This window comes from Madurella fahalii (genome assembly GCF_045866475.1).
Source record: "Madurella fahalii IFM 68171 DNA, scaffold_2, whole genome shotgun sequence".
In the NCBI taxonomy this organism is placed as follows: domain Eukaryota; kingdom Fungi; phylum Ascomycota; class Sordariomycetes; order Sordariales; genus Madurella; species Madurella fahalii.
The window spans coordinates 4,106,026-4,133,471 of record NW_027263972.1 but is presented as its reverse complement, the minus strand read 5'-3'; the positions used below and the strand labels follow the sequence as shown (position 1 = coordinate 4,133,471).

Here is a 27,446-nt window from a genome sequence, read left to right as displayed (position 1 = left end):
GGATGCTGCACCGCTAGGAAGACGACGGTGGTTCGTAGTTCAGGCAAGGTACACTCCAAATTCGCAATAGGTTTAGCTTCGTTACGCAGTGAAGTCGGCTCTCTCCGAATCGCGCCTTGCAGGTCCCTGCAAGGGTTGTTCGCCATGAGTCGCCGATCTTGTGCCAAATATGGACAGGAATCGTTGCCCCCGCGCGCCACCTGATGGCGCCAAGGAAAGCCCTCGAACGTTGGAAACCGGGCGGGCCTTTGCCGATGCTTCCCGCTCTTCGGGCGAGGAGCAGACAGGAATCCTGAGTACTGTACATAGAGTACTTACCTACCTACCTGACCTTACTACGGGTCAGACGAGGTTCCTCCGCACAACAATTGAATGGTCAGAAGCGGGCGGTGGTCCTATTCTCCGAATTATCCGCTCCGATTGGCGACCGAACCTGAATTAGAATCCCGACCTCACCGCCATGCTGCTGCACAGATCCCTGCGCCAGTTTGACGTCAAAGTCGATAGGGTAACCAACCATTATCCACCCTGGCGAGTGTTCGAAATCCGGGGCCCGAAAATTTCGCTACCGGGGGCCGGAGCCTCTGGACTCCTCCCGACTCCATCCTGAAAGTTGCGCACTCATCTAGCCCCTCGGGCTCCACCGGAGTCTTCCTCGGGTTCTTTCGACTTTCTTACAATCCTCCTTGTCTTACCTCCCCCTCCCCTCAACCCCCCTATCCTTTCCCACACTATTCGAGCAGAAATCATCCGACATCGATCACGTAATGGTCCAATTTGAATCGCATTCTGGTGCCGAGAGCGCTTCGGGCACCTCAATGAACGGCGGACACGAGACTAAGAGAAGCAAGAGCAAGAACGGCAGCAAGAAGAGGAGCCACGACGGGGACTTTAAGTCTCTCGCCGCCACCGGACTCAATGGCAGCCACCCAATTGGAGAACGGCGATCGAGCGTCAGCAAGCCGGCGCGGGACTTCCGTGACAAGCCAGAACCGTTACCCAAGAAGAAGAAGAGAAAGACGGCAAAAGCCGCGCCGACACCGGACGAAGGGGCCGAGTCATCGACACGGTCACCTAGCCCCGTCATTGACTTTGACGGTCTGAGCCGACCTAGCGTTGGGACGCGAGAGAGGCTCGAAGAGAGCGCCGAGCAGAAAGAGAACCGGATGGAACGGATGAAAGGCGCGGTCCGGACGCTTATCGAATGCCTTGGTGAGGATGCGGACCGCGAAGGTCTACTGGCGACTCCCGAACGCTATGCTAAGGCCATGCTCTTCTTTACCAAAGGCTACCAAGAGAACGTGCGCGACATTGTCAACGGCGCAATCTTTCAGGAAGGCCATAACGAAATGGTCATTGTCAAGGACATTGAGGTGTTCAGCATGTGCGAGCACCACCTGGTGCCGTTTACCGGGAAAATGCACATCGGTTACATACCCGCCAACGCCGTCATTGGCATCTCCAAGCTGCCGCGCATTGCCGAGATGTTTGCGCGCCGGCTGCAGATCCAGGAACGTCTGACTAAGGAAGTCGCCAATGCCATTATGGAGATCCTCAAGCCGCAGGGCGTCGCTGTCGTCATGGAATCAAGCCACTTGTGTATGGTCATGCGAGGTGTCGAGAAGACGACCAGTTCTACCATCACGAGCTGCGTGCTTGGATGCTTCGAGCGCAAGGAGAAGACTAGGAACGAGTTCCTGAGCCTTATTGGCGTCAACCGCTGAGGTAAGACGCAGGGCGGGCATCATGAATTATTTTGGGAGGTGTATCTTTCAACAAAGCGGAGATCGGCGTGCATTCACGGCAGTAATGCTTAGCAATCGTCGTGAAGTCCTTCTTATACACTTGCATTGAGCTGGCGTTTGGGGTTCAAAGAGGGCACAAAGGGTCATCAGCGGGGCATATACATCGTGTCGCGCATGCCGCGAGGATCTCAACATCGGGTTGGCTCTGGGTTTTACATTTCGGCGAGGTTTCGATCTTTCAACACGGCATCAGCATTTGGTGCGCCCGCGCCCGGATTCAGTCTTAGTTCAGCGAGTACGGGCAATGTAGGATCTCAATACGGTGGCGGTGGATTATTAAACAACTTTTACTCGACTAAGTAGTTCTTTTGCGGTCCAGTTCAACCACCGCAGCCCTCTCCTGAGCACGTACATACTTTTCCCCGCGTGCTTGGTAAATGGTGGTGAAGAACACCTAACAGCGTATCACCCGTTGCGCTCCTCATCACCGCGATGATTCGCCGGGAACGGGCTAGCCCACGCTCTTGGTAGAGAACACATGTCGACACAAGCGGACCTTCTATTTTGCGTCTTCTCTGCTCGCCGCTCACGACACCCTCCTCACCTGCCTGCCAACTTCTCCATGCTCGACAGCCTCCACCCTTGCCTTGACAACCTTCCATACCTCCTCTGCCACCTCTTCTACGGACGGGCTGGCATCAACTACATGCAGATCCTCCTCTTCCTGCCTGAACCGGTATTCTGTTCCTGTTAATCTGTGGGGCGTTGGCGGGCCAACCGCCATCTCCGCACCCGTGGGCTCCGAGGCCACGTCGGCGGCGGCAACGGGGGCTGTCTCGATCTTACCCATGCTCAGACCCCAAAAGAGCTCGCGCACACGCCGCTGCATCGCGCCCTTCTCGTATACCTCGCCGCCCCAACCGCCCCGCGCGCGCGCCTGGGTCTCGTCGAGGTCGAGGAATAGCACCAGGTCTGGCCGGGGCAGGCCAACTTCGGGGGCACGCGCCCACGATAGCGTTAGGGAGGGGTTCTGCTTCGCGGCCGAGTAGACGATGCCGCTGTGGTAGTAGCGGTCACAGATTACTGTGACGCCTGCGCCGAGAAGTGATGTGATAGTCTTACTTTGTTTCTGGTCAACTTGGGGAACAGTCAGGGGGCCGGGGGAGAGGGGCTCAAGATGGAAGAAGGGATGGGCCATACGCTGCCTCCCATCGGTTCGCACTGAAGAGCAGGTGGATGACATGGTCGTCCATTTCGACCTGGCTCTTGAGGTAGCTGTCGATCATCTGCCCAATTGGCGTTGTGCGATCTATTCACCCTTAGTGTGGTGTCCATCCCTCCTTCAGCTTCACGTGCGTTGCCTCCCCCGGCCACGTACCAGGGAATCGCATCACCTTGACTTTGCGCCCCAGCTCGACAAACCGTTGCTCCAAGAGCTTCACCTGTGTCGTCTTGCCGCTCCGGTCAAGACCTTCGAGAACCACCAGCGCGCCCCGCGCCGCCGGAGGTTCGCCATGGCCCTCGCTCTTGGCCGCATCCGGCAGCGCCGTCTGCGGGGCTGTCGCCGGCGGGGACAGCGCCGACACGGCCGATGCGGCCGTCGCTAAATCATTGATCGAGGCCATGGCTGGTGCGACGCACTTCAATCACTCGAAGCCAAGCAGCAAGGATTACGGTCGCTGCCGGATTTCGCTCAGTTGAGAAACATTGAATGGACCGACGAAGCGGGTATCGCCTCCGGGGGGCCAGAGCTCCAGCTGCCTGCCGAGGTGGACTGGAGCTCGGAAGAGCTTGGCAGCTGAGCTACGGGCACTATCTCCCTGCCGGAGCGTGTTACCAGCTGGCAATCAACTGCAATCCCCATCTTCCATGAAACTCGTCCTTCGCTGGAGGATTGCAACGTAAGATGAAGTGCCTCATTTCCGCAGTAGCGCATGGATCCGTTGCATGTTCACGGCTCTGCAGGTACTGCATCAAAAGTACCATAGACAGCATGGGTTGCTGATATCACTCGCGTCAAGGTCAGATTTGTGGGGTTTCGGGAGGAGGGGTTCATCGACTCCCCGCGCGGGTGTTATAAAAAGAAATGTCGTGATCCTCCCCTGCTCATGGGAGCCTCCCGAGTCCATAAGCCCCTTGGCAGACAAGGTCTTGCTCAACTTGGCCCCGAAACGTACGTCATTTGCCAGGCACTCTACGGGAGCGAAGCATCGGCGGTCAAGGGCCAGGTTTTCTATCGCTCTGGGCTCTCGATTTTCTCTCAAGCTCGGAAGGCAAGCGTCTGCTGAAACTCGGCCCAAATCGCGCGCAGCTCCCAGGATTCGGTGTGTGCATTGCTGCGCCTCTCCCCCGTCCGGTCAGTCCGTCGGTCGAGGGAGCCCGTCGCATCCAATGAGATGAGTTCTTGTGGGCAGAGGCGCAACCTGCGTAGTTCCAACAAGCCACGAGACCACAGATACACACTGCAATCCCTCCCTTTGTTGATCACAAAAGACCCGGTCCTGCCATCGCTCTTGTTGGGGAGTTGGGAGACAAGACGGTCGAGGCAAGGGAGCCGAGGGCACTCCAAGCCGCTCCTCTCCCTTGACTTACACAACAGCGAACCGAACCGGCACTGCAGAGAGCCAAGTGGGGACCCATTTGAGACGCGATCAGGTCCCGTGGCGCGGTGGGGTTCGCTGCACGCGATGATTCGCCCGTGCGCCGTGGGCACACCGCGTCGAGTGGGCCGGCGCCCAAACGCTGATTTGCGCATTCATGCTGTATGCCTCAGATGTTGCCAATCGTTTTGCGTGTCGCCGGTTCGCCAAGCTGGCCCTGCAAGCTCTCAAAGCATCGACTCCGCCCTTGCTTCCCTCCCCGCCCGCGATCCGACACTCTCTTCTCGTTCGGGGATAGCCATCTCGCGTCGGGTTTTACCACGAAAAGGCACGTCAAGCAACCCAATATCGGCCTGCATGGTGCGCCAACCAGCAGCAGCACCTCCCTCACGCATCCTGCCGTCTGAGCCCTGAGCGCCCGAGTGCCATTCGATCCTCCGCAGCAGTCGCTCCCTCGACGCCCATTCCAAGTTTCCCCTTTAATCCCGTCCCACCTCACCGCCCTCCCCGTTTCCTCGCAGTCCAATCTCGTCCGCCCTCCCTCCCCGTCTGCCACTCGCTGCCCTCCGAATTACAGCACCAGGCCCAAAGGCGCTTCGCCGGACACGAAACCTCAGGTATCTAGCATATGCTCGACATTGCCCGTGGGGTGATGCTTGGCTCTGCACCCACGCGCTGACCCGCTTCTCGTTGGTTGTTCGCGCATTCCGGCCGTCCAATTCGCATTGCCCTCGCGCATTAGTAGACAGGTCTTCACTGGCCTGGCACTCGACGAGAGAAGAGAGAGACAGAGGCCGGCCTTGGTCGACCGGCCGCTCCAGCAGACCAGCCTGCGCATAAGAATTGGCCTCTTCCCTCGCCCCGGCCGAGTCTCCTCCTACTTTCTTCTCGCTCTCTACCCCTCGCTCTTGCTACGCTCTTCCGCAGCACCACTCTGGACTTGTGTGTTTTTGTTTGATACCCGGGACGGTTTTCCTCCTGTAAGGAGAGCGATAAACATTGTCGCGCAATCGCAACAGGCCGCCCACTCCCCTCGTCGCTCCTGAAAGACAATTGGGCTCTGGGCTCAACAGTTGGGCTGCAGTCGCACCTTTGGATTGGGCCTGAACGCCACCGCACCGTTGAACCTCCCCCCCAGCGCCGTTTCACAAACGACACCAATCCCCCATTCTCCACCATGGCCACCGTCAGCCGCCAGCCGTTCGCCCCCCTTGACGGAGCGCGGCTGCAGAGCTTGACGAGCATCAAGAACAGACAAAATGGTATGTTGTCGCTCCTACTTACCCTGTTTTTTTTTCTCTCTCTCTACCCAACCGCCGAACCCAACGCGCACCGCCCGATCCGTTGGTGTCTTTTTGAATGCCCTGCTTTGGGCGATCCGGCGCCTTGTTCCTCCCTTTTTGTCAACATGTGTGCTTCGCGCCAGCTTCGCCTTTCTTTTTCCCTGCCCGGAGACACTCGCAGAGCCAGCTAACATGGCGTAGCAATTCCCAACTCGCCCGTCAAGCGAAAAGCTTCCGAGGTGCTAGACGCGGATGACTTTGAAAACGTGGACCCTGCCGTCTTCTCGAAACGATCGAAGGGTGTGGACCTTGACAATGACCTTAACAAGGGCTTCATCAAGCCGTCCGCCTTCGTTTTGACCAAAGCTGCCTCTCCCACCTCATGCCTCCCTCTCCAAGATGTTCGCGGCACCCAATCCTCCCGGCTCTCGTCTCCGCGGCCTCGAAGCATTCTGAAACCCAAGTCTCCGGCAGCGCAGCTGAGCATTAAGAGTGCGGCATCCCCGTCGCTCACAGCCCCTGCTGGTCGCTCACCGACTCGTGGTGCCAAGCGCATGGGGATCCTGTCTCGCCGTCGTACGCAGCGCATCGATCCTCCATCCTTCGGCCTGGGGGCGACAGCCCCGTTCTCGCTTGATGCTGCGCTCAAGGGCACGATCCCAAGCTACTCAGGCAGCCTCCGGGCAACCACCACCACCACCACCACCAGCAGCATCACCAGCATCAGCAGTAGCTCGGATCTCCTCCCACAGTCCGACTCGAAGTCGTCCTGGTTCTTTGACATCCATGAGGACACACCCGAACAGGAGATGACGAATCTGCTGCAGCATAGCACTTGCACGCTCGACATCAGCAGCGACGAGGAGTCGGAGCGGCGCGCTAACCGCGACCGCGCCGAGGGTCGCGACAAGGAGAACATCCCGCCGGCCGACGATATCAGCCAGACATCTGCGCGGCTCGTGAGGGCTCCTGCTGACCTTGACGACATGATTGTCGAGAAGCAGCGTGGTCCTCTGGCCGAGATGAACGTGGCCGATTATTACGCCGAGGGGTGCGACTCGACAAGCGTCATCATTGTGCCTGGCGACGATGAGGAAACCGAGACCGTGTTCGATGCAGCGGAAGCACGTCCGCTAGCGGAGGAGGCGCCTCAGCCACAATGGGGACAACAGCAACTGCTTGCCGAAGACGGCCTGGATTCGCAACCACGTCAGTTCGACCTCGCCGATGTCGAGGCTGTGAGTGTCGACGCCATCATGGGGAAGGATGACCGGGCCGCCAACGCTGCGGTGCTGGAGCCCATCGAGGGGACAGGTGAGAGCTTTGAGCTCTGGGAGAGCAGCAGCGCCAAGGATGAGTGCGAGGCGCCGTTGCCCCCAACCCCCCTAGCAGTGGAGGAGGTCCCGCAGGCGGTACCGGTTGTCGTGTTTTCATCTTTTTGACATGTAATGCGTTTTGTCTTTGACTAGCGTCGTTTCATGTGGCTTCCTATTTGGCTTTGCTATGGATTTGCTTCATCAAGGAGTTGTAAATATTCTGCTTTGGAAATGGTTTTGGGACGGTAATGGGGACTGCGGCGTTTTATCGGCGTTGAACGGATGGTTTGGACTTGTAGCGGGACGGAGGTAGCCTGGCTTGGCGTCATTGGATGGACTTCACGTACGGAATTGGCTGTCCGATGGCGTTTTTATACAGTTAATTGATATCTTTGTTCGCGTTCCTGCAAACATTGATGAGATTATATGTGCGGCTCGATAGTTCCAGCCCCCAACGCCCTCTTGACGCCGAGTGTTTTCCGGGGATCCCAACTCTCACCTAGGCCGAAGAGGCTTCATCCACTCACATTGCCTCTACTCGCCATCGCCATCGCCATCTGCCACTATCGATCACCTTGAGTAGATATTGCTCGTTGCAGCCAGAACGGCCCCATTGGCCTTGGTAAATATCAACCATGTACCTTGGAACACCACGATTTGCATTGTTAATTACATAAGTCTCTAATTCTGTATCACACACCTTTACCCCTAGGCATACCGGGGGAGCCGTGTCGGGTTGAAACCCGTCGAGTGTCTGCTTTACATACCGATATCACGGCATACTAGTAGCCATAACAGACTTGGCGCTTATCCCATCGTCCGACTACGCGTCATAACTCCCGTCCTGAATAACCTGCCTCCTTCCTTTTTTTTTTTTTTTTTTTTTTTTTTGGTCACCGGCACCCCGTAGCAGCAGCAATGCACCCTGTCACCAGGCCAAACGTGATGGGTATCAAGGTGCCCATCAGCCACGCGCCAAACGTGCCCACCATCCGCTTCGCCGTGGCCAGCTCGCACAGGCCCAGGCACCCGGGCCTGACGTCGGCTTCGGACTCTCGGTCGCTGGCGCCATGGTTGCCGAACCGGGAGCGGCTGCGCCGGCGATGGTCCGACTTCTGACGTTGCTGCTGCTGCTGCTGCTGTTCTTGCTGTTCTCGCGTCCGAGCACCACCCTTCAGCGGCTCTTCGTCTGGCCCTGTGCGTGGTGACGGAGGCGGTGATGTCGGGGGTGGATGGGAGAGCATCTCGAGCTCTGCGCTGGTCAGGATGTGGTAGGCGTCATTGTCCTGGCGCAGGCGCTGCCGGTTTTCCTGGTCGAGAGAGTCCGGGTGCTGGAAGGCGTATGCTGAGTCTGCTGGGCCGTCCGAGGGTGGTGGTATCACCCGCAGGGTGGGGGTGCTAGCTGTGTATGAGAAGCTCGCGTCGACAAGGCCGTCAAGAATGGCGGAGTGCGGCCGGCTAGGCGGCTGGGACTCGATGAACGTGCTGGCCGGCCGGGATGAGGGGAATCCAAACTCCTGGCTCATGGGCGTGCTGGGCCCCGAGCCGTGCGGTGGCGGGGGAGGAGACGGCATGCGCTCACGGTCGTAGCTCCATCGATCGCTCAATATAGTCGGCCTGCTCAGAGTGTGGTCCGGCAGACTGATGGCTGAACGTGGCCGTGCCTGGTGGCTATCGCGAACCGGGGATGGGGACCGAGTTCGGGCTGCCGGCGTTGTCAGCGCGGGCGTCTTGCCGTCCCATGACGTCCTCGAACTCGAGCGCAGGTGAGACGCGTAGCCACTTCGCAGATGTGATGGGAGCCGCGAAACCCTCCCCGTAACCCGCTCAGGGCATGTGTGTCGTGTACCGTCAATATCGTCGCTGAGCTCCGGAGAAGGGGATCGCGTTCTACTTCGGAGATCGTACGATGTACCATTGGCCTGCGCTGCCTCCTGAGTTGATTGGTGTTCCATGGCCACCCAATTGCCGTACCCAGGATGCTATTAAACCAACAGACGTCTCTGGCTTTGAATAAATGGTGTTATGATGGTGGTTGCACCATTGTGGATCCCATTGAAGTCGTCGCATCCTGGTTCGGTGGAAAATTTCTCTTGGGTTCTAGCCCGCCGTCGCAGTCTTGGTATTGGGGTATTCTGGCCCAGATGTTGGTGCTGTGGGTCCTGGATGAGGTCACCGTGCTTGCCTGGGTACCTAACTGGACAATTAACACACCTCAAGAGTATCACTATGTCACTGCGGCATGATGTCGCCCAGCTAAGTATCATTATTGTACTTAGTAGCAGCGCTGGGTGTCAATGCCGAGGGATGGCAAAAGCCCCTTCGCTCCTCCTCGTGGAGAACTTGACGGAAGGCCATCGCATTCACATCTTCCCATGGGCCTGCGAGCTGGAAAGAACAGTTCATCCCCCCTATGGTTTGATGGACGGACGCCCTAAGATAAGGTCCGGTATGCTCAGCCTCTATCCGTCAGGTGAACGGACAATCAAAACCCTAGTACATCGTACTCCTGGAACGTATCCAATGATGTACCCAAGAACGAAACGGCTGGACCCGATAATCTCGCCGTGACAAGTAGCACCCCAATTGATTTGTAATCAAGCTCCATACCACCACGAACCAACAGGCGCGGTCAAGCTGACTGTTAGTGAAACGATGGGATTGTGGCCACCCCTTTTGTATCTGGAAAGAGGTTGAAACCTCCGCCGCGAACGGTGCCGCCTGAGGGCATAGTTTCCCACGTTGGTCACGGGAGGTAAGTCGGTTGGTATTCTTGCACAGTGATGCAAGATTATGGAGCTCAGGTTGAAGCTAAGGCCCTATTATCTACCACGGCTTAGAAGACTATCTTTGAGCTATCTAATACAGTTCCTTATTACCAAGTGCACGTCGACGCTTGCTTAATTAATTATTCCTTGCAGGCCAGGGGACTATCGATGAGATCCACCAGCATCCGCCCCCCTTTTCTCCTTCTCGGCCTGCATCAAATCCCTGAGGATCGACAGGCCTTCGAGACGATCTGCTAGCTTCGTGATGTCAAGCCCCCAGGCATGTAGGAAGGGCGCCTCGCCGCGGTAATTCACGTGCAGCCAGACGCGCTCCTGGCCCGTATGGCGGTCTAACCTATCCGAATCGACTCTCTTCGGAACGCCTTTTGCGCTAGTGTCCATCTCGGGTTCGGTCCCAGGCGTCGTGACTCTAGTATCACTTGTTCGGAGCACCCTGGCGGCGCCGTCTGTCGTGCTGTCTGGTGTTGGGGGTGGCGTGCCGTATCGAATTACGGGCAGGGGTGCTGTCCCATCCTGGCGTTGTGATCGTGGCTCCCGCTCTGACTCTGCCTTTCCCCCTTGATTAGCAGATGTCGAGCTCGCCGCTTGTTCCGCAACATCCGGCTGTTGTCCTGGGAGACTTGGTAAGGCTTTCCACTTCGAATTTTTCCGGACAAGGGCTTTTGATTGCGGGCTCCGGCTGCCTTGTTTCTCCAGGGATGGAACCCTTAGCGGCGCTGGACGGAGGTCGCCGTTAGAGTCGGAGCGGTGACGATGACGAGACTGATTAGGTGGAAGAGACCGAGATGGGGCCTGACTGGGTTGGTTGAGTTGGCTTTGGGACTTAGCTTCCTCCGTTGCTTCGGGGTAGAAGTCAAGCCATTGTGTGACACGGCTGTCGATGGAACTTGGCCGATTTTTTTGCGGTCTCCTCGTCCTTGGGACCGCCAGTGCATTTTTCGTGGGCGGCGTGGCTTCTTCCGCTTCTGCAACTTCTACCCGGCCGCCACCTAGATGCCTGATCTGGGCCTTCAAAGTTTCTGAGGATGATGGCCCTGCTGCGCTGCCGGCTCTGGATGTCAACGTAAGCTTCGTTGTTTGCAGAAATCGCGTCCGAATACATCTTAAACGTACCGTGAAGAATTCGACCGCTTGACCCATTCACGGACGAGCTGGCTAGCTTTCCTTGTGGCGGGCACCTTCAAAGATGACGATCTTCCCGATCGGTGGTCTACAACGTCTGTCGCACGAGTAGACGTAGACATGGCCACTCCTGTATTTAGCTGGCTAGATCTGACCACAGAGAACAACATGGCCTCCGCTGAGGCCCCGGGTATCCTGGCCTTCTCCGGGCTTGATTCAACGATCGTCTCCATTGGGTGCGAACTGGATGTGACCATGGCGCAGTCGATGTGGCCGGCGTGCTTCTCGTGCAGATTTCGGGTGGCGGTCTTGCTCCACACAGCGCGCCACGATGGGACCTTGCCGTGCAATATATTCAGCGGGACGAAGAAGCTGTGAAAAACCACACACCCCCTTTTCTTCCCAGCTGTAGAGTCGATCCAAGATTTTGCACGGCGCTTTCAAAGTTTCAATCAGTTTCTGGGGATGTCCAGTAGGTATCCCAAAACGACTCGAGACATGACAATTTTGTTTTGCATCGCTCGGCTTCAGCTGGATTAATTGTCTCGGACAACGCCAAATTGTGTGCCGGATGAGTTGGCAGGGATGCCTGTCTTGGCTGATCCATTGGCTATCCAGCCACCCCCAGCGACACCTGGAACTTGAAACGCTGGAGGGAAGCCTTCTCAACTGGGGCCAGTACAGGCCAATAAAATAGCATACAGCTTGGACTTGACCAGTCACCCCAGACAAAGTAATTGAAGATTATTGAGCCATTAATTAGTGACGTGGATGATCCGGGCACCGGAAACTGTGTCGCTGTCCCCGGAACCCGAAATTTTGTACAGGGGATGCAGTTTCTAACGTCACAATAACGACCCGAGGACCTGGGAGATTCACACCATCCCTTGGCTTTATCCATAACTACCCACACAAGCACGACTGCTGTTTTGAGGTCAACGCAAATCCGCTCATATGTGAAGCCGTTAACATGGTAAAGGAAAACAGGGAAAGGGCCGGTGGAGGGGTAAAATAAAAAAAAAAAAAAAAAAAAGAAAGAAAGAAAGAAAGAAACGAAGAAAAAGGGCGGCTGGAAGAGATGGAAATTGGATCCTGGTTCCGTCCCATGTCCAGCCAGTCCAGTGACTGGCATGGGCTGCGCTGCTTAATTAAGCATACTGATGCCATTTCCAACCCCCTACGCTGCCCAAACTGAGTAATGCGAAGGGATACATAAAGGCTGAGCAAACCTTACGGGGTCTACGTCTTCTAACGGCTTGCTGATTCGGGTTGATAATTACGAGACTGATTTTCGGATCGGTTCTGGAGCCACCATTAGACTGAGTATGATTCTAGCAACAAATCTCTGTCTTTCGCTCAGTGCCTATCCACTCGCCGGAGCTTGTCGGTGACTGGAAGCTCCGTTTCCGCAACCATCGCAGAGACCTTCGTTTGTTTGGCTAACGCGTCTAATTGTCAAGGAGCTTTGTCGTGTGGTGGTGGATGATGTGGCCTTATCACCTGTTGGAGAATGTGGAAGAAATCGCGATACCCACATTCAAAGCCCGTTTGTCATGGTAGGAATGGGCGGGAAGATGGAAACTAGCCTGACACGTCAGCGTCGCATGGACTTGAGTATTTAAAACCACTGTGATTATCGGGCGTGTATATCCAACCCAGCCCGGCCACAATACTCGGATAGCTTGCCTTATTCCCACCGGAACCACGCTAAGCCAACTACTATTGCAAAGATTCACCGCGGCCTGAAAAGCGGAAAACACCGACAGATTCCTCGCACCGCTGATACCGCCTAAGCCAGAGATCATCTTGAGGTGAACAAGGGAAGAAAGTCAATGTGCACATTAAAGATATGGAAGTGCGAGGGATGCGGGAAAAAGCTGGATGGTCCGCTGTTCATCCCTTGCAGAGTTGCACGGGACTCGGGCAGAACTTGTCCGAAAGACACATGGATGCATCAATGCCCACCTAACAACTGGTGCGATACATGCTATGGAGCGGACCGGTGAGTTGGAGTCTATACTGGAATAGGTACGGAGGATGGATGCCTATGAGCTAGGTATGGGGTAGTTAAGAAAGGTATGAGACCAAAAGTTCTAACAGGTATACGGATGCTAATTAGAGTTGAATAAGATCATCTGATTTTATTGATCGTCGAGGACCTTGACCAACGTTGAAATGTCTTGCCGAGCCAAGCTCGCGGGATGGCCAAGAGACGTGGTAAAAGTTGCTGGAAAGCATCCGCACGTTGCTACTCCTCTCTCTGGTAGTAATCTAAAGGAACGAATTCACCTTGGAGTGCCTAATACGCCAAATATGAGATGAAGACAGCTTTTGAAAAGCGTACAGATTGCGTAACTCGTGTGTGGAGTCACGAGGCACCCTCTATCTTCTCCGTTCGCCCCATTGTAATGTTGCCGTCGCTGCCACGTTGGCGTGTCAAACAAGCGGCTAACTTTGGTCACACGGTCCTAGCAACCTTAGATATATGAACCGGACTTCGCTAACCCAGGCGTACGCTGTCTTCCGCCCACCCTCATCCTCCTACCTGGCGGCTCGAAGTAACCACACCGGCACCACGAGCTAGCACTCCCAAATCTACCGGCGCGCCGATTTCTACTGGTACCGTCTTTGCTCGAGTAGTAAGTATAGGTGGTTATGCTAGCTCTACCGTATCATTGATCTTGACCGTAGGTTTGACGACCATTCTTCAGTTTCCACTGAGCAGCCGAAACAATGTGCTTTCAGGATAGATACTACTGCTCCAGAATGAACTGTTTTGGGTTCGCCTGGCAGCGCCGGCCCGTCGCTTGCCCTATCGCCCAAACGACCGGATACTTCTGCCCCGAGGACAGATGCGTCTACAAATGGATCAAGGACACGAATGAACACTCGCTCTGCGTCCCATGTGAGCAAAATAGGGAGCAGTCAAGGGGGGATAAGAGAAGCGGAAAGAAAAAGTAGGGGGACATCGGTGATTGGATGCTATCGCGGTGGCATCGTCCTCGGATCGTCCTCGAATCGTCCCCCAGGGCATGATACGCCGAAGAGGAAAAGGATAGGGTTGCAGGTAGTCAGAATACCCTAACCGAGAATAAGAACCACCGAGTGGCTCGCGAGTCTCATGATTGAATCAGGCACGGGATAAAGTTCGACAGCCAAACACGGCGATCACGGCGATACGATGTGGGTAACCGAGAGACCGAGAAACAGGTGGTATATATACGCGCCATCACCAGCCGTCATCAAACCGAATCTCCGCCACCTTCATTGGGCGCTGGCCCACAATCATCCAGTCGGCGTCGGCACGAAACTGCTTGCCGCGGCCCATGACGAAGCGGCGGTAGTAGTCGGCATCGGCCGAGGCCTCCTCGAGCACGCAGGGTCCGCCGGACCACGAGGGCGGCGGCATACGGTCCGTGTACATGAAGAGGACGAACTCCTCAATGTCGGCAAAGATGGTGAGGGCGAAGGCCTTGAGCGTGGCGGCGCCGACCTCGTGGGCCCAGGGGGCGACGCTCATGGCAAGCCTCCTTAGCCCGCTCGCTCGGGCGGCGGCGGTGGTCCTCCTTCTCGCCACGTCCGTCTTGCGGAACCATTCGAGCAGTTTTGTCAGGCGCACGTAATGCAGGTCCCCGAGCAAGACGACCATGTCCTGCTCGAGGTTCAGGTACAGGACCCGGTCGCTGTCCTGCAAGAGGTCGCCCGGTCGCTCATGCGTCTGATTACGTGCCAAGGGGGCGGCGAGCGGGAGCGCGACCGTGTAGCACTCGAGGGCGGCGGCGCGGGCCTCGGCGTTGACGGACAGCGCTGCGGGATTGCGCGACTGCGACTGCCATTTCGGCGTGCCGCCGTGCCGGTCGTGGTCGGCGTAGTGGGTCCGCCGTGTGTGGAGCTCGACGGTCCGAGGCAGAAAGGAGAAATGCCTGCTCCACCCTGTCAGTCCCGGCCCAGTCCCAGTCCCAGTCCCAGTCCCAGTCCCAGTCCCAGTCCCAGTCCCAGTCCCAGCCCCAGTTCGGTCCCGTCCCACTTCTATTTCCGGCAGGGCGGAAAGCGGACGAGTTGTGCCGAACTGCGCGGCTCAAGCGGGTCCGGATGCGAGATTGGCGTTGGGGTAAAAAATCCCCGTGCAAACACTCAGGTACCCAAAAGGTTAAACTCACCAGATTTTGAGACGGAGCTCGGCAGGGAGCAGAGGGAAATACAGAAATGTCCCTGCAGAAACCTCGTCGTCATCCACGTCCGTTGTCCCGGTCGGAGAAAAGGGCGGGGTCACGGTCGGCAGCTCCGTCAGAGTCACTGGAAAGGATGGCGAGGAAACGCTGGGACAGAGGACGGCCTTCAGCTGATGGGCCGTGGAAGTCGGAGGCTTGTCGTCAATGTGGAGCTGGGTCAACTGGGACACAACGGTGCCCAAATTCTTCTTCAACTCCAGCTCCAGCACCATCGCGCCTGCTGGCTGGCTGGCTGGCTGGCGACTCTGGCCTAGGTACTAGGAATTTTGCTGGCTGAGTGGCGGCGCGAGATTGGCCACGCGAGTCGTCCTCGGAGACTCTAGACGCACTTGGATCGCACGCAGAGGTTGGTCTCGGATTTCTACTTGACTAGGTTAAGGCAAGATAGTGCAGTTACAACCTACTTCAGGTAGTTAGTAAGTGGGACAGTCCTGGCTGTCGGGCGCCGGGGTTTTGGGCCCTCTTCGGCCCTCACGTTATCCGAGTCCTGGCCCAGCAGGCAGCGGGCTGGGGGGGATGTTGGGGCAGCCCGTGGCGGCGTGGGTCGATTTTGCGAGGTGGGGAAAGCTAAACCGATGTGGATGTGGGGGGCAGAGCAATACATAAGACCGCGGCCCAGTACGCCCTACATAAGACAACACGATACGGCAGACCCGGAGCCCTGTCAGCCGTGTCGCTGACATGGCCGACGGCTGGGGAGAACGTGACGTCATTTGCTGGAAACGAGGGTGCCTTTTGAGTCCCACGGTGCGCTACCCCGATACAATTTGTTAGATTTGGACCCTAAGGTACTCGTAGGTAGATTTGACTGCCCGACGAAGCTGCTGCCGCTCCTTGAGCCCAGCCGAACACGAACCCCGAAACCTTGAGCCCGAGCGACAAGACCACGTTAAGAAGAAAAATTTCTTTCTTTCTTTCTTTCTTTCTTTCTTTCTTTCTTTCTTTCTTTCTTTCTTTCTTTCTTTCTTTCTTTCTTTTTTTTTTTTTCATCATCCACGTCTCACTCTCATCCTCATCCCGTCAACCGGCTTAGCCGTCACCTGCTGGGTCTTGATCCAGTTAATTAACAACTTGGTCGACAATAAACACTGAACAGCAAACATCATCACTCACATTGTACAGTTCCGACTTGGTCTTGTACTGGCCCTTCTCGTTCACCACCGGCTGGCCTTTCTCGTTGAGCTCGAGCTCCCCAAGCCCGACCTTGACAAAGTCGTATCGTCTTGCCACGGCCGCGACAATGACGCGGGCCTCGATAGTTGCCAGGTCCTGACCGATACAGTTCCGCGGTCCTCGTTCGAATGGCCGCCATGCGCCCGCTGGGAACTTTCGGCCCGCGTCATTCTGCGAATCTTTTTCGTCTTGTGAACCCGCACTCATGATGCCCGATTTGTCTCCAAGCCATCGTTCTGGGACAAAGTCGTTCGCCGTCTCCCCAAACACGCGTCTGTCGCGTTGGATGATGGTTGCGCAGTTGTAGATGACCATGCCGTCCAAGCAAAAGCTCTGGCCCTCGGGCGTTTGCACGATGAAGCCGCTGCCGGGGGGTGCCATGCGCGCTGTGCCGGCCGGCGGATACAAGCGGAGGACTTCCTTGATCATGGCCGTAGTGTACGACATGCGTTGGATCAGGTCCTCCCCGCCGGGGGCCAGGAGCTTGTCTCGCACGACGGCCGGGTCCGAGTCCGGTCCGAAGAGTTCGTCGAGCTCGTCGCGCACAGCCTTGAGCACGCGTGGGCTCCGGGCTAGCTCGTAAAAGATCCAGGCCAGCAGGATGCCGGTGGTGTCGTGGCCCGCGAAAAGGAACGTCTTGATCTGGTCTCGAGTCTCGTCAAGGAGGGCCCCGTTGAGTTCCTGACTACCCTTCAGGCTCAGGCTGAGGACGCTGCGGGACCCGGCCTTGTCGTCCAGTCGCGCCTCGGCATGCTTTTCCCGGATCATGGACTCGAGGAGTGAGTCAATTGTGGAACTGAGGCGGTAGCGGCGCCACTCGCGCCTCACATGCAGCCACTGGGGGAACCGTGAGGGGTTGACTGCGTATGTGTTGACCAGCTCTTCGTACAGCCTAATGAACTCGCCTTGGCCCGAAGACCCAGCGTGCTGCGCGTCAAAGTCGACGCCCATAGTGACAGCCCCGATGATGTCAAAGGTCAGATTGATGGTGAGCTTGAGGAGGGCGAACTCTTCGCCCGTAGCTGCAAGCCTGTCGAGATGGCCAAGGAATATCTCGGTCTTGTCTATGATGCAGGGCAGGAGGCTCATGAGATGCTGGGGCGCGAAGCCGGGGTTGAACCGCTTGCGGAGCTGCTTCCAATCCTCATTCTGCACTAGTCGTTAGCTCTGAGAGGGACGTACTACCCACTTATTTGGGTCGTGAACGTAGTGGGGAACACCAACCTGCCTGACCAAGATGGAGGATGGCCCTGTGATTCTCGCCAGCGAGCTCAGGGTTGGGGACTTAGGAGTGCTCCACGGGAAGAGCTTCGACACCCGCGAGACCTGTTCGGCCACCTCGTTGCTGTTCACGACAGCCATGGGATAGCCAACGGGACGGAGATCGAGAAACGTGATGGGTGGGTTCCCCAAATCCCTGGCCATGTCGGTTAGGATCTGGTCTGTGGTTGATCGGTTAGCACCTCATTCCGTCGCTTCGCCGGCTGACTCTTGGCACCGTAGCAATAACCATACCTATATGAAGGCCGGGCGCGCTGCGCGTCATGATCTCATGAATGGCTTGCAGGTGCCCCCAGAATAGAGAGGGCTTAAGCTGGGGGAAATGCCCGAACTGCCTGAACCGTCGGTGCCATATGGTAGCGAGTAGGTATGTCGCCACCAGCGGGAGAGCCAGCAGCACGAGTCTCTCAATCATGTTGCTCGTCGTCTGGGGCTAGGCCGAGTCTGATTAGCGGCCGCTTCCTTCCTCTTTGTCTGTCGGCTGTACGAGGGAGGTTGTCTAAGTTACCTCGGATAGGTATGATGGGATGGCAGGGCGGCGGAGCTGATGTTCGACCGAGACCAGACAGCGCTGTTCTCCCAGTTATATATGGCCCTCTGCATCAATCCGAAGGTCACGGTGTTGGGAGAGAAGCATCCAATGTTACATCACTCACAGTGTGTAGGGGCCGGACAACCAACCAACCCAGACTGTGTTCAGCGCCAAGGAGCACTCAAGCTTAGGTAATAAAACGCAAATTCCCGTCGTTGAGTGTCGCAGCGCTTGCATGGCAGGCACAAAGTCCTCGTGTCAGCTGGGTCTAAAAGATGCTCAAAATCAAATGGGATACTAAAACAGCCACTTGCTGCTCGGAAGTTTTCGCCATGTTAGAAAAGGGGGGGATTTCGCAGCTGGCCGATCACACTGGGTGTGCCTATAGGCGCGTCATTTCCGGATAACTGCACCCCTCACTCGGCCGCCCCGGGCAAGTGTACGCGTAAATATCCTTGCGGATACCGCATTGGTACGGGGTACGGAAGACGCTACCAGAAGAACTGGGCTCACCGCTCTCCCATACCCTGATCGGACAAAGTCCTTCAGGCCACAGCGGGTCAGACCACTAAACACGAATTATGGCATTTCAGCCTCAAGGTTGTTAGTGACCTGCCCCTTTGAACTTGTAGACGTTAAGTCCATCTTTGATAGCGGTCTATGTATGGTGCGTAAACCGATCATATCCTTAGCGAGTCACTCTTGGGAAACGAAAAAGCAAACAAGGCACAGCACCCACCCAATTTGTAAGCGACGCAGAGAACTCACCCTCGGCCAGCTCAGTCGTCGCTATAAAGTTGCGCCAACCGGTTTGCTCTCGTGCATGTGTGCCACCGTCCGTGTAACTTAATCGGATTCTTCAAGAACGAATCTGGGTTGTCGGCGAGAACAGTGGGGTTCGACCAGCGAATCGGATTTGTCGGCTGCTAGACGGTCACGACTACCCCCTTACTCTTTGCGAATTCATTTCTGACCGAGACAAACTCGCAGCGCATCATGTGGATGTGATAGACTGCGGATTCTCCGGCCCATCAACCCCGGGAAGTTATGAACTCGGTGGAAATACCCGACTCTGACCACACCTCCGTTTCTTGCCAATGCCGAAGTGGAGCGAAGCTTCATCGCCCGGCACACAAGCTAACGTAGATTAATTATGCCAAGGCTGTGGCATCCAATGGCCGTTGAAATAGCTCTGAGAAATACCTTTGCCCTGCAAGGAAGAAGCTGTTTCTTCGCATACTTACCTGTGTTACCGCAGTCCTGAGAGCGTTATCGAAGCCTCCGAGTCGCCTCATTTAGGGGGGGGGGGGGGGGGGGGGCGGACAGAAAGCGCCATTTGCGGCGGCGCATGATCGGGTATACGTCGACGGTAAACCAAGATAATGGGTAGGTAACCTTGCGAGGGGAGTGGGAGCATCGTCACAATATCGGGAAGTACCTAAATACTGCTCCTGTGTCAACTGTGCTGGTGGGATTTCTAAACCTCTAGCAACCACTGTTTCTATCCATAGCAAACCGATTCAAACTCCATATCAAAAAAAAAAAAAAAAAAAAAAAAAAAAAAAGGAAAAAACCCAACCCTATATCCGTTCCCAAGAAAATCAAAACTGTCATGTGCCATATCCGCCAATCTGGGCTTGCGAAGCCGTGCTAGACAAAGGAGAAGAGGGTTCAGATCGCTGGTACCCTAACCACGTCCCCCATGTTCTTAGCCCTGGTGGGAGAAGCGGCGCGAGGCGCTGCTGCCGCCGCCGCCGACGCGGGGGGTGGCGCCGACCGAGCTGATGCTGTCGTCGGGGTGAACGGTGGCGTCGTCGCGGAACCCGGCTAGTTCCGCCACGACCTGCCACTCGTCCGAGTCGGCGCTGCTCCGCCTGCTCGTGTAGCTGCCGTAGCTGTCGGTCGACATGCCTCGCCGGCCGGCGGCGCTATAGGCTGAGCCGGCCGAGGAGCGGGCAAAGCCGTCGACACGGCTCGGCGGCGGGGCGCGCGCGCCCCTTCCGACGACGGTCGAGCCGTCGGTGGCGGATTCCTCGGCTTCGCACCTGGCGTAGCCTGAGTTGACCGAGACGCGGACGTTGGCCGGCACCACCATGTGGCCCGAACCGTCGGTCATGAGGATCACGTCGGTGGGCTTGGTCCCACTGCCGTTGTAGAACACGATGCTCTTGCACTCCGAAAAGTCGAAGATGCGCTCGAAGGCCTCGGGCTCGTACACGCGGCTGTTGATATAGTCCCTGGGGCCGAAGTTGGCCTTGGTCTTGTTGGTCCACCGCCTTCTCTAGGGTCCGTGTGTTAGCTCGGGGCAAGATTTTCTTGCGGGGTAGCACCATGTTGAACTTACAAGTTCCTGGGCATCGACCGTGGCCATTTTGTTTATTTGGATAGGGGAAAATAAGAGTCTTTTGGTGGCTGTGTGCGAGTCTCGTCAACTGTCGGGGACAATGCAAGCTGTTGCTCTGCTATGTTGTGCTGATCTGATGGAGAAGTTGAATCGCCATCTCGGGCGAGCTTCATCTAGTATTTAAGTACGCTTTACTGGGCATGTCATCGCAATGAACCGTTCCTGCCCGAGATCGCAAGATCGCAAGTGTCCGGGGGCCCCGGCGACCGATGGCGATCAGGGGCTATGGATGCTTGGGATCCAATCGGTGGCTACAAAATATCCTCCAAAACCAATCAATCAACGGCCCCGTCATGGCAAATTGTTTGGAACCCAACAAAGTCGCCCAAGGCGCGCCCAAGCAATGAGCCACCTGGCAGGAGGGCCCTCTAGTCAGTGTGACGTGGCTGCTCAAACCGACATTCTACTGGCTGCCTCACATTCAGGTGGAGTCCGGACGACGCCGGGCCAACTTGCCGGCCAGCTCGCCCTGGAGCTTCCAGCCAGGGCGACAAGCGCGGCGCGACCTTATTGGGTAGGTCAGCTCCGCCCTGATGCTGAAGCGTCGTGGCAGTCAGTTGATAGCGCCATGGGTCTGGAGCGGCTGCCAGCGCCATGCCGACTCATGCTCCAGATGCGGTGCCCTTGGCGGGGAATGAGACGAAGCGGTGTGATTGGAACAAGTTGCAGTCCTGACTACACCAGGTGGCCGTTGATTGTACCGGGTTTACTCACGCATCCCCAGGTCTCCATCGCCAAGTCCTTGATAGCCCGAACCTGATCTAATTTAGTTAAGCTTGGATGCGCATGGTTAGGGAGTGGTCTGAGGCCGTTGTAGAACCCGGCTTGTTTCACCCAAGCAGCGACTGCCGATCAAAGTACAGATCTTCTCACAGGCCATATGCACCTGCAGCCACTGCAGCCCATACTCTTGTTCTCCATGGATAATAGGTGATTGCCTGGTTGATTCCACGCATGTGCGTATCGCAACTGCAAGCGAGAACATGTTATCTCATTGGAAGAACCCGTTTCTTTGCCCCCTTACGAGGGGAACGTTTTACCCCTCTGGAAGCAGTGCCTAGATAGCAGCGCTCTAATTAATGCCACTTTGGGGGAACCAAAACAGGTTCCTGACGTGTCACCGGCACCTGACGTGGCTTGCAACGAAACGCCATTTCCACGGCGTCCTGGGGTTCAGAATCGGCTCTGCGAGTCTTTGTGTGCTGTCTCGTTGGTTTTGCTTCGCTCGGCCGTATTTCGCTCACTCCCAAGAATCAGGTTGACGTGGTTGCTGAGGGCAACTAGCTCTCCCATTTCGTCCAGCACCAGAATCTCGAGGTCCAGACGTCCGTTTTTTACCTGCTTCGACTGGATCCTCAGCTGCAGCCATTCCAAGCCTGCTTCTGGCAGCGGCTTCTTCAACTCGAGGTTGAGCACGACGGTTGGGTACCAGAATCTAGCGCCAGGGGCAAACGGCACTGGATCGCCCCCGCGGCGTCTCTCCTCGGCTTCCCTCTTAGAGGGCCTATGAGCCTCAACCACGTACGGCCAGCAGTCTGAAACATACCCCAGCGAGGAGGCGGTAAATTTCTCCCCGGATGCTAGCCGCACCCACTTGTCGATGATGCTCCTGATTGGTTGGCCCCGCTTAGGCGCGTAATAGACGCAATTTTGCAGACAGCGCGCGTAGCCGAGCGGACTGCCCGGAGGGAACTTGAGCTGAGTCCAGTTAGGATCGCGGTCCTCTTTCAGCGCTGCAAAGTCGGGTGTCGGGGGAGGTGCGAGCGGATATTGCAAGCCGAAAGCTGGTATCGGCAGCGAGATACCCGTTTCCTTGCTCAAGTCGGCCATGGTCAGATATGCAACAATCTCCTTGCGCGTCGACCCATGCGTGATCCACGGCGCTTCGGGTAGCAGGGCGCGCTGGTAAAGGGTAGCGTGAAGCGTCGACAGCTGCCGGCCAAGCTTGACGTCTTCAATGATTATGACCGCCGACCCCGTCTCGGTGCGGTTGAGAAACTGAAAGTGGGCGTTTAAAACGTCCTTCTGGCCCGTTGGGGCGAGATGAAGGCGTGCTGCCTCGAGGAGACAGGATGCTACGTAGCCTCCATTGGGAACTGCAAGAAAAGAGCGAAGCTTAGTGGTTTGTGCCATACACAGAGGAACGCCGTGCGGCCGACATGGGGAATTGAAGTACCCGTTCCAATGCAAAATGAATCGACCAACGTCACTGAATACGTATGGGAGCCAAGCTTCTGAGTCTTGATAGCCTCGCCGAAAGGCACGACATCGCCTACGTTGTTGGTCCGCTCCATGATCGAGAGAGAAAATGGCGGTCGAAGTTTGCATAAATCCAATGCCTGCCGTCTGAATTCAGTGGCATGTTTGTCAACCGAGTCTCGAATGAGTGTGCTAACTGCGTTCTCGGCGGTTTGTACCAGTGTTAACAGTACCTCAGCTTGATCACCTTGCCTCCACAGGACCCACCTCGCACCTCGGCATTACGTTCCCACCACATGTGGATGGTAAAAATGTAGAAAAATACAATCAGTGACTTCAACAAGGCGCATTTCAGCACTGTGAGGCGAAATTAAGCCCCGAAACCATTTGCCCTTGCTTTATCGAATTTGATGGTAGCGAGGCGGTCACTCACATGCCCAGGAGAGCTTTCCCTCTATCGATAGAGCGCAAGGAATCCAGGATCATTTTTACCTCGGCTGTTCGTGCCTGTGGGGTAGTGCCGGGAAATCCGGGACACCTGAACTCTACCACCTATCTGCTGACTGGGAAACACGGAGGGAAGAGACAGGAACTATAAATATTTTGGATGGGAATGCTTAGACCGGATCTATTGTAGCTAGGATATTTATAGTTGCCTAAGGGCCTACCGACCAAGAGTAAGGTACCTACCTTATATTCGCCAGGGTTGCTGGGATTCAGCATCTGTAATTAGAGTGACCTAAAATTTACATGCGGCCGGGGGTAGGGGTTTAAACAGATCTCGGACTTTTTTCTCGTTCACTAACTTTTTTATCTCTCCGATGTTAAACCTACCTCTTAGCCTGTCTGTTTGTCCTTAGCAACTCAAGCAACAGACCGGGAATCACCGTGACAGGTTCCAAACTTAGTCAAACATCGAGAACAAGTGAGACAGCTTTCAGCTACTTCCGGCCAGTTCCACCCGAGTACGCGACCAGACCAACCATGTCCAAGGTAGATGTGGACGCAAAGTCCGTCATGTTGGGCTTTGAGAAGCTTAGCAACCAGGTGTATGTGCAACGAGGGAGCCTGGGCTCCGGAGAGCCTGACCATCCCACCACGGTTGTCATCTACGGCTGGGGCGACGCTCGCCCCCGTCACGTGGCCAAATACATCTACGGCTACAGACAGCTGTTCCCGAACGCCAGGATTGTGGTTATCTTCTCACCCATCCTTAAGGCGCTCTATCAGACCTTAGAAGCTCGTTCCAAGACCATGTTTCCCGTCATCGAAGCCGTCTATCCGCAGATTCCCGACCTCCAAAACGCAGAGAGCCGCGAAAGGGTACTGCTGCACGTCATGTCCAACACCGGAGGCATGAATTGCGCCGCCACCATGAACGCCTACACGAAGCGCACTGGCGGCAAGCTATTTCCACACGATATGCTTGTGTGCGACTCGACCCCGGGAAGCACACACTTTCTGCCCAACATCGGACCTTGGTCGCGAGCGATGGCCCTGGGCGTGGCCCCCTGGCTACCCTGGCCTTTTATCATCACGCAGGCGCTGGCGGCTATGTTTCTCGGCACCCTCCACGGTTTCGGCTGGTTGATTGGGGCGACAAGTGCGGCCGAGTTCAGCACGGGCGCCGTCAACGATGCGCGCCTCTCGGATGTCTCAGCAAAACGCCTTTATCTCTACTCCAAAGAGGATGACATCATCCACTGGGAGGATATCGAAAAACATGCGGCCGATGCCCGCCAGAAGGGCTGGAGCGTGTCTGCTGAGGTCTTTGAGGGCACGCCCCACGTCGGTCACATGCGTGCGCATCCGGAACAATACTGGAGAGCTATCGCCCGCGCCTGGAAGGAAGCCGTGGACAACAAAACAAGGCAATGAGATGGAAAAATAGAGAAGTTTGGGGCGGCCTTGGCTTAGAGTTAGTTACACTGGATATTACAGCCCGAAGGGTTAGTTACTAAGGCACTAGACCATTCAGCTCGCAGGTTAGAACCAATCATCCTGACTTGAATGTAACATGCGTCGTCGTCAGCCTGGACTAAACGCCTGCCATACGTCGGCAGGAAACGTGGGAGGCGCCGCTGGCGATTGAGGACACTGCGTATACATCAGTATGGTATCACTGGGGAGGCCAAATAAATGCACCATTGCGCTGGTGCCCGGGAAATGTGCCATTCTTGATGGAAACAACAAACCGTACACCGCGCAGGCCGGGGCCAACATTATAAACTTCACCACCGGTGATGTTGATTGTGTAAAGAAAGCAGGACCAGGGACTATCAGCTAGCCCCTATCCTAGGAGCCTTCCAATCATATTGCGGTCGAGTCTCGACTAAAGGTGTTTATTACGCAGATACCGGCATATTCCGCATGTTTTACCATATTGATTTCGCAGTACCGCTATTCAGCAAACGTTATTGGGTACAGTACTAACTTTTTGTTAGTGTAGGAATTAGTTCCAGCTTGCGGAAGGACACGCGAGAATTGTCAATCAGGAAAATAGTCAAATGGTAGCTGAATTGGTTAGCGGTGAAAACCTCGGATTTGGAGTTTCATTGTGTAGGCCATCGTTCAATGTACTAGCTTCACAACGGCTTTCAAAATTATGTATCGTGTATTTGGGCAATTTTCTTCCGTTTATTAATCAGCACCTAACAGGGCAAGGGGGTGCCGCCGCCCTGGGCCTGCTCTGCCGTGCCACATATCCCGCGGTGTTGGATATAACTGCATCGCCTACGCTAAGTTACTGCCAATTACTACTGTAGCAGTCGTCAGCATATCACATTGAATGATGGGCAAGGGCGCAGGATCTTCGTTCAGCCAATGTTTACCATGTTGACCTCGATTTTTTGTGCCAGAAATCGAAAAGATGACGCTGAGTTGGGCACTGTCATTTACAATTCATTACCTGTATGAAGCACCGCGCCAGGGTAGTGACGTTGACGGTAGAGGTCTTCCATTCCCGGCTAGGTTATTCCATTCCCGGCTAGGTTATGCGCAGGTGCTCGACATGGAGCTGGACGTTATCTCAGCATCTGAGGGTTGGACATGATTACTGTGAAAGATTTGGATAATATAGCACAGAGGTCTTTTCCCTGATACAAGTAGTCAAACCTATTCGGTGTTATCTGAGGACATGCTAAGGACTCAACGAGACTACCATGGATCAGTACTAACTCCGTGCCTCCCAGATACGGGGAAAATGGCGAGATACGCACGTGCTACATATCTTAGCAGATCCGCAAGCAATTTGGGTTTCTAGGGCACTTACCCTAGGTACCCTAACAGTCTTAGAGGTTGTTCAGATGCATCCGTCTCCAGTATTAAGGTAGGTCGCCTTGTTGTCACACCAATGTAGCGGGCAAGAGGATAGGCCAGCGCATAGGACTTCCATGTACATTCAAAGGACTGTCCGAGCAACGGCACTTCCAAGGAGCCGAAAAGCCGGGGAGAATTGGCCTCCGGGCTGTCCGGATCCTCTGTTCACCGGGGAAATGATGAGCGAACTTAGCCGCCCCCGCGCAGATGCACATGTACGGCAAGGACCTATGTACCGTTCAACAACCACGGTCGGGTTGACCTGCCGCGAATCTTCGAATTGTGGGTGATTAGGAGCATATATTGGTACTCGATTGTCTCTCGCACTCTTTGTACTGCCTGGGAGGGTCAAAGAAATGATGGAGCGGCCTGATGATTTGGATTTGACTTACCGTCACTAGTACTCTCTCGGGTCAGGCAGGGGGATATTGGGCTTGGTGGTCTCGGTAGAATAATGCCCTTTGACACTTGACATATTTTAAAAAGCATGCTTGGAAGCTTATCGAAAAACAAGGGCCTCGCGGGCGGGGGTGAGGAGCCAACAGCTCAGCTCCACGTTGTCCATATCTCTCCTCACAGCCGAAGTGGAGCGAACAAAGCACATCGGGCGTCGGGGCGTCTGGTGCTAATTAAGATATCTTCGATATCTCCGCCGACGGATATAGAACTACACAGGGATAAGGAGTTAACATGAATAACACTCTCGCGTCAGTGGCGGAATAACCGCGGCCCACGTCTTGGGCTAGGTTTGTCCTGCAGATATCTCCGCCTTGGCGAGCGTGGCTCGAGTGCTGGCTGCGCGAGTCGGCTTGTCGGCAACGCAGTTTTCGCGCTCCTTTTATCGACTGTGCCGGCTCACCAGAAACGGAGAGTCAAGGGCTGAGGTGGGGAAGAGGCGTGGGTGACATGAAGCATAGTGCCCCGAAGACGGGGAGATAGCAGGTTGTCGGCACTTATCCGCAACCCACCTAGCCCGGCCAATCACGTCTAACCAGCACGGCATTCAAGGTTGCCGAGATGGTAGTGGCCAGTCAAATGGCTTCTCGATAGCGTCATACTCTGCCAAGGACAATCAAGAGGCCTTGGCTTTCAGGGGTAGATGTTCGACGGCAATATCGAGCTGCCGAAGCAACTGATTGTCAACTTGGACTGCAAATGAGGTGACTTACGATGCAGGCCGGAGAATTCGATATTCAGCGACGGTCAAGCCATAGGCCAACCGCGCCCGCCATCTCCAATTTAGGCACGCCGTTTACCCGTGTACTTCAACGCCTCTGTCCAACCAGGCCTGCCAAAAGCTAATTAGTATGTCCGGATCTGTAGAGCTTCATCCCCCTATAATCGTGAATTAGATGGTGGCGACAGGCTGTACCTGGAGGCGGCTTCTTGCAGGGCCCCGCTGGTATTAAGGCTGGGGTTCAAGGGCAGAGCCATGGAGTAAGGATTGACAGA

The 27,446-nt window shown here is 55.8% G+C and overlaps 10 protein-coding genes across 10 annotated transcripts; 3 read left to right on the top strand and 7 right to left on the bottom strand.

Moving 5' to 3' along the window:
- Positions 1–767: 767 nt before the first annotated feature.
- GCH1_1 (GTP cyclohydrolase 1) lies at positions 768–1,724 on the top strand (the record flags this gene model as incomplete). The annotated part of the gene is made up of 1 exon (XM_071059397.1): positions 768–1,724. One exon carries the CDS (start codon positions 768–770, stop codon positions 1,722–1,724), a length of 957 nt encoding a protein of 318 aa, XP_070915498.1.
- A 607-nt stretch (positions 1,725–2,331) lies between these two features.
- On the bottom strand, positions 2,332–3,370 carry CDC8 (Thymidylate kinase; the record flags this gene model as incomplete). Its single annotated transcript, XM_071059396.1, has 3 exons — positions 2,332–2,866; positions 2,946–3,054; positions 3,124–3,370. The coding sequence occupies 3 exons, from the start codon at positions 3,368–3,370 to the stop codon at positions 2,332–2,334; spliced, it is 891 nt and encodes a 296-aa protein (XP_070915497.1).
- A 2,152-nt stretch (positions 3,371–5,522) lies between these two features.
- MFIFM68171_03975 (uncharacterized protein) lies at positions 5,523–7,070 on the top strand (the record flags this gene model as incomplete). Its single annotated transcript, XM_071059395.1, has 2 exons — positions 5,523–5,607; positions 5,830–7,070. 2 exons carry the CDS (start codon positions 5,523–5,525, stop codon positions 7,068–7,070), a joined length of 1,326 nt encoding a protein of 441 aa, XP_070915496.1.
- Positions 7,071–7,837: 767 nt separating this feature from the next.
- Positions 7,838–8,899, bottom strand: MFIFM68171_03974 (uncharacterized protein; the record flags this gene model as incomplete). The annotated part of the gene is made up of 1 exon (XM_071059394.1): positions 7,838–8,899. One exon carries the CDS (start codon positions 8,897–8,899, stop codon positions 7,838–7,840), a length of 1,062 nt encoding a protein of 353 aa, XP_070915495.1.
- Positions 8,900–9,874: 975 nt separating this feature from the next.
- On the bottom strand, positions 9,875–11,112 carry MFIFM68171_03973 (uncharacterized protein; the record flags this gene model as incomplete). The annotated part of the gene is made up of 2 exons (XM_071059393.1): positions 9,875–10,784; positions 10,847–11,112. 2 exons carry the CDS (start codon positions 11,110–11,112, stop codon positions 9,875–9,877), a joined length of 1,176 nt encoding a protein of 391 aa, XP_070915494.1.
- A 2,972-nt stretch (positions 11,113–14,084) lies between these two features.
- MFIFM68171_03972 (uncharacterized protein) lies at positions 14,085–15,299 on the bottom strand (the record flags this gene model as incomplete). The annotated part of the gene is made up of 2 exons (XM_071059392.1): positions 14,085–14,778; positions 15,016–15,299. 2 exons carry the CDS (start codon positions 15,297–15,299, stop codon positions 14,085–14,087), a joined length of 978 nt encoding a protein of 325 aa, XP_070915493.1.
- Positions 15,300–16,076: 777 nt separating this feature from the next.
- On the bottom strand, positions 16,077–17,956 carry MFIFM68171_03971 (uncharacterized protein; the record flags this gene model as incomplete). Its single annotated transcript, XM_071059391.1, has 4 exons — positions 16,077–16,136; positions 16,201–17,409; positions 17,485–17,702; positions 17,776–17,956. The coding sequence occupies 4 exons, from the start codon at positions 17,954–17,956 to the stop codon at positions 16,077–16,079; spliced, it is 1,668 nt and encodes a 555-aa protein (XP_070915492.1).
- A 1,825-nt stretch (positions 17,957–19,781) lies between these two features.
- On the bottom strand, positions 19,782–20,444 carry MFIFM68171_03970 (uncharacterized protein; the record flags this gene model as incomplete). The annotated part of the gene is made up of 2 exons (XM_071059390.1): positions 19,782–20,354; positions 20,418–20,444. 2 exons carry the CDS (start codon positions 20,442–20,444, stop codon positions 19,782–19,784), a joined length of 600 nt encoding a protein of 199 aa, XP_070915491.1.
- Positions 20,445–21,650: 1,206 nt separating this feature from the next.
- On the bottom strand, positions 21,651–22,771 carry MFIFM68171_03969 (Thioesterase domain-containing protein; the record flags this gene model as incomplete). Its single annotated transcript, XM_071059389.1, has 2 exons — positions 21,651–22,573; positions 22,654–22,771. 2 exons carry the CDS (start codon positions 22,769–22,771, stop codon positions 21,651–21,653), a joined length of 1,041 nt encoding a protein of 346 aa, XP_070915490.1.
- Positions 22,772–23,660: 889 nt separating this feature from the next.
- Positions 23,661–24,554, top strand: MFIFM68171_03968 (DUF829-domain-containing protein; the record flags this gene model as incomplete). Its single annotated transcript, XM_071059388.1, has 1 exon — positions 23,661–24,554. The coding sequence occupies one exon, from the start codon at positions 23,661–23,663 to the stop codon at positions 24,552–24,554; it is 894 nt and encodes a 297-aa protein (XP_070915489.1).
- Positions 24,555–27,446: the final 2,892 nt, after the last annotated feature.